The sequence below is a fragment of the Echinops telfairi genome, unplaced genomic scaffold (genome assembly GCF_000313985.2).
Source record: "Echinops telfairi isolate 266 unplaced genomic scaffold, ASM31398v2 ScPeMD7_7420;HRSCAF=8458, whole genome shotgun sequence".
In the NCBI taxonomy this organism is placed as follows: domain Eukaryota; kingdom Metazoa; phylum Chordata; class Mammalia; order Afrosoricida; family Tenrecidae; genus Echinops; species Echinops telfairi.
The window spans coordinates 47194326-47196239 of NW_022111320.1; the positions used below are offsets into that span (position 1 = coordinate 47194326).

The window sequence follows — 1914 nt, forward strand, 5'->3', positions numbered from 1 at the left end:
AGACTCGAGTTCAGTTGTGCTGTCAAATGGAACTCTCCTTTTGGTCTCCATGGTTCTGTCAGCCCCTTAACCTCGCCAAGTCCCTGCTCGCGTTTCCAGGCCCCTCGTTGGAGTGTTTACGAGCTGGGCTGCTAACCACAAGGTCAGCAGTTTGCGACCACCACCCGCTCCACAGGAGGACGAGGCCGACAGCTCCCCTAAAGAGTCACAGTCTCAGAAACCACAGGGGCAGTTCTACCCTGTCCTGCGGGTCGCTCTGCGTTGGGATGGCCTCAATGGCAGTGAGCTTGGTTCTGTGGATTGGAGCCTGCGGCGGCAGCGTTAAAACAGCCAGGGCCTCCAGGGCCCGCTCCGCGGTGCTTTCTCCCTTTCTAGGGTTTTTGCTTGTGAGATTCCTGGCTGCCGTGGAAGTTTTCTGTTGCCTTTTTCTTAAAAAAGGGAAACATCAACTCTCCTTGTTCTCGTCAGTTCTCCCACAAGGTGGTCTGTCATAGTGGGAGGCAGAAGCCTCCTTCCCAGGAATTGTTCACTGCCTTCCCCTCTCTCTGCCCTGTCTTTTCTTGTCACCTCCCCAGTTTCTCAGACCTGAGATTGTATACCGCCCTCCAGCAGCTGAGAACTCCCTCTGCCATCCTTTATCTCTGGCCAACCCGGCAGTACATTGTCCAGCCATTCCCATTGTCCACCTCTCTTGGATTCCACTGGCTCCTTTGCGCTTCCCTGTCTCTGGCACCCACCTTGCAAAATCCTGCCTCTGGCTAAACCCAACTCTGCCTGCCCCATGCCGAGACCCAAGAGAAGGATGTGCTGACAGACTTCAAGTGGTCCTTAGCACCTCCAGACGATCTCTCTCTGCATTGTGGTGGGGCAGTGGTTACGCGCACAGGTCAGTGTTTCGAGCCTACCAGCTGCTCCTTGGGAGAACAGACCTGGTGCTCTACCCCCAGAAAGTGCTCTACACTCTGTCCCATAGGGTCTCTGAGTCATACTCAACTTGATGGAAGTATATAAGACAAGCAAGGCCCCCACTCCCAGCTAGATACATAGGGGAGCTGGACAATACGCAAGTCAACAGCTGACTGTGCAAACTAGTTTCCAGGAAGGATGCACACTCCGGAGAGGAAAGCTGGATGAGAGGCTCACTCACAGAGCTCACGGCTCTGTAGGTTCGGGTAGAACTGTCCCTGGGGTTTTCTGAGGGTCTATCTCTTTAAGGGAGTCGAAAGCCTCATCTTCCTCATGCAGAGCAGCTGGTGGTTTTGAACTGCTGGTCTTGTGATTAGCTGTCCAGTGCCTAACCCACTATGCCACCAGGGCTCTGGATGGCCTCGGGGCTAGAAGGTACTGTTGTAAGTGGGTGGTCAGGAATGACTTTCCCTGACCAGGTGAGGCTTGAGCAGGTCTTACAGGAACCACAGAAAGCGCAGTGCACAGGGTTGAGGGAGAAAAGCCTTCTGGAATAGGGAAGAGCAGGTTCCAAAAGGTGGGATCAGCTTTGCTACGTTCTTTGGAAAAGTCCAATCGTGGAGGCTGACTCTCCTAGGCTGTCTCTAATTTCTGGATCTTTGTTACTTTCCAAAAGCTTCGGGCAGATCCTCTGGTCTGTTTTATGGCTACAGTGTTTCCTAGAGTCTCTCCGAGGATGGGGGTGGAAGTGTTTATTTTGTTTCACATTTTCTTCTGAGCCCTGCGGCAGGTCATTTGCTTTGTTAGTTTCCGTCAGGCTTGCTTCCCCCCTGCCGGCTGGAGAGCGTGCTGCCCTTCCTTCGCTGAACAATGAGACACTCACGTGCCGAGGATGAACTGAGGATGCTAACGTGTGTGAGTCGGGATGGACTGGACATACCTTAGGGCACATCCCAGGGGACTTCAAAAAGTTTGCAAGGAAAAGGAGTTAAAAGATAATGGTTTTTT

The 1914-nt window shown here is 53.0% G+C and overlaps 1 protein-coding gene across 1 annotated transcript in view; it reads left to right on the forward strand.

The window, feature by feature from the left end:
• The first annotated feature begins 1794 nt into the window (after positions 1 to 1794).
• LARS2 (leucyl-tRNA synthetase 2, mitochondrial) overlaps positions 1795 to 1914 on the forward strand; it is a 165670-nt gene continuing 165550 nt past the window's right edge. Inside the window, exon 1 of the mRNA XM_045297697.1 lies at positions 1795 to 1821. Coding sequence (XP_045153632.1) covers positions 1810 to 1821 — 12 coding nt within the window. The 5' untranslated portion in view covers positions 1795 to 1809. The remainder of the gene's footprint in view (positions 1822 to 1914) is intronic.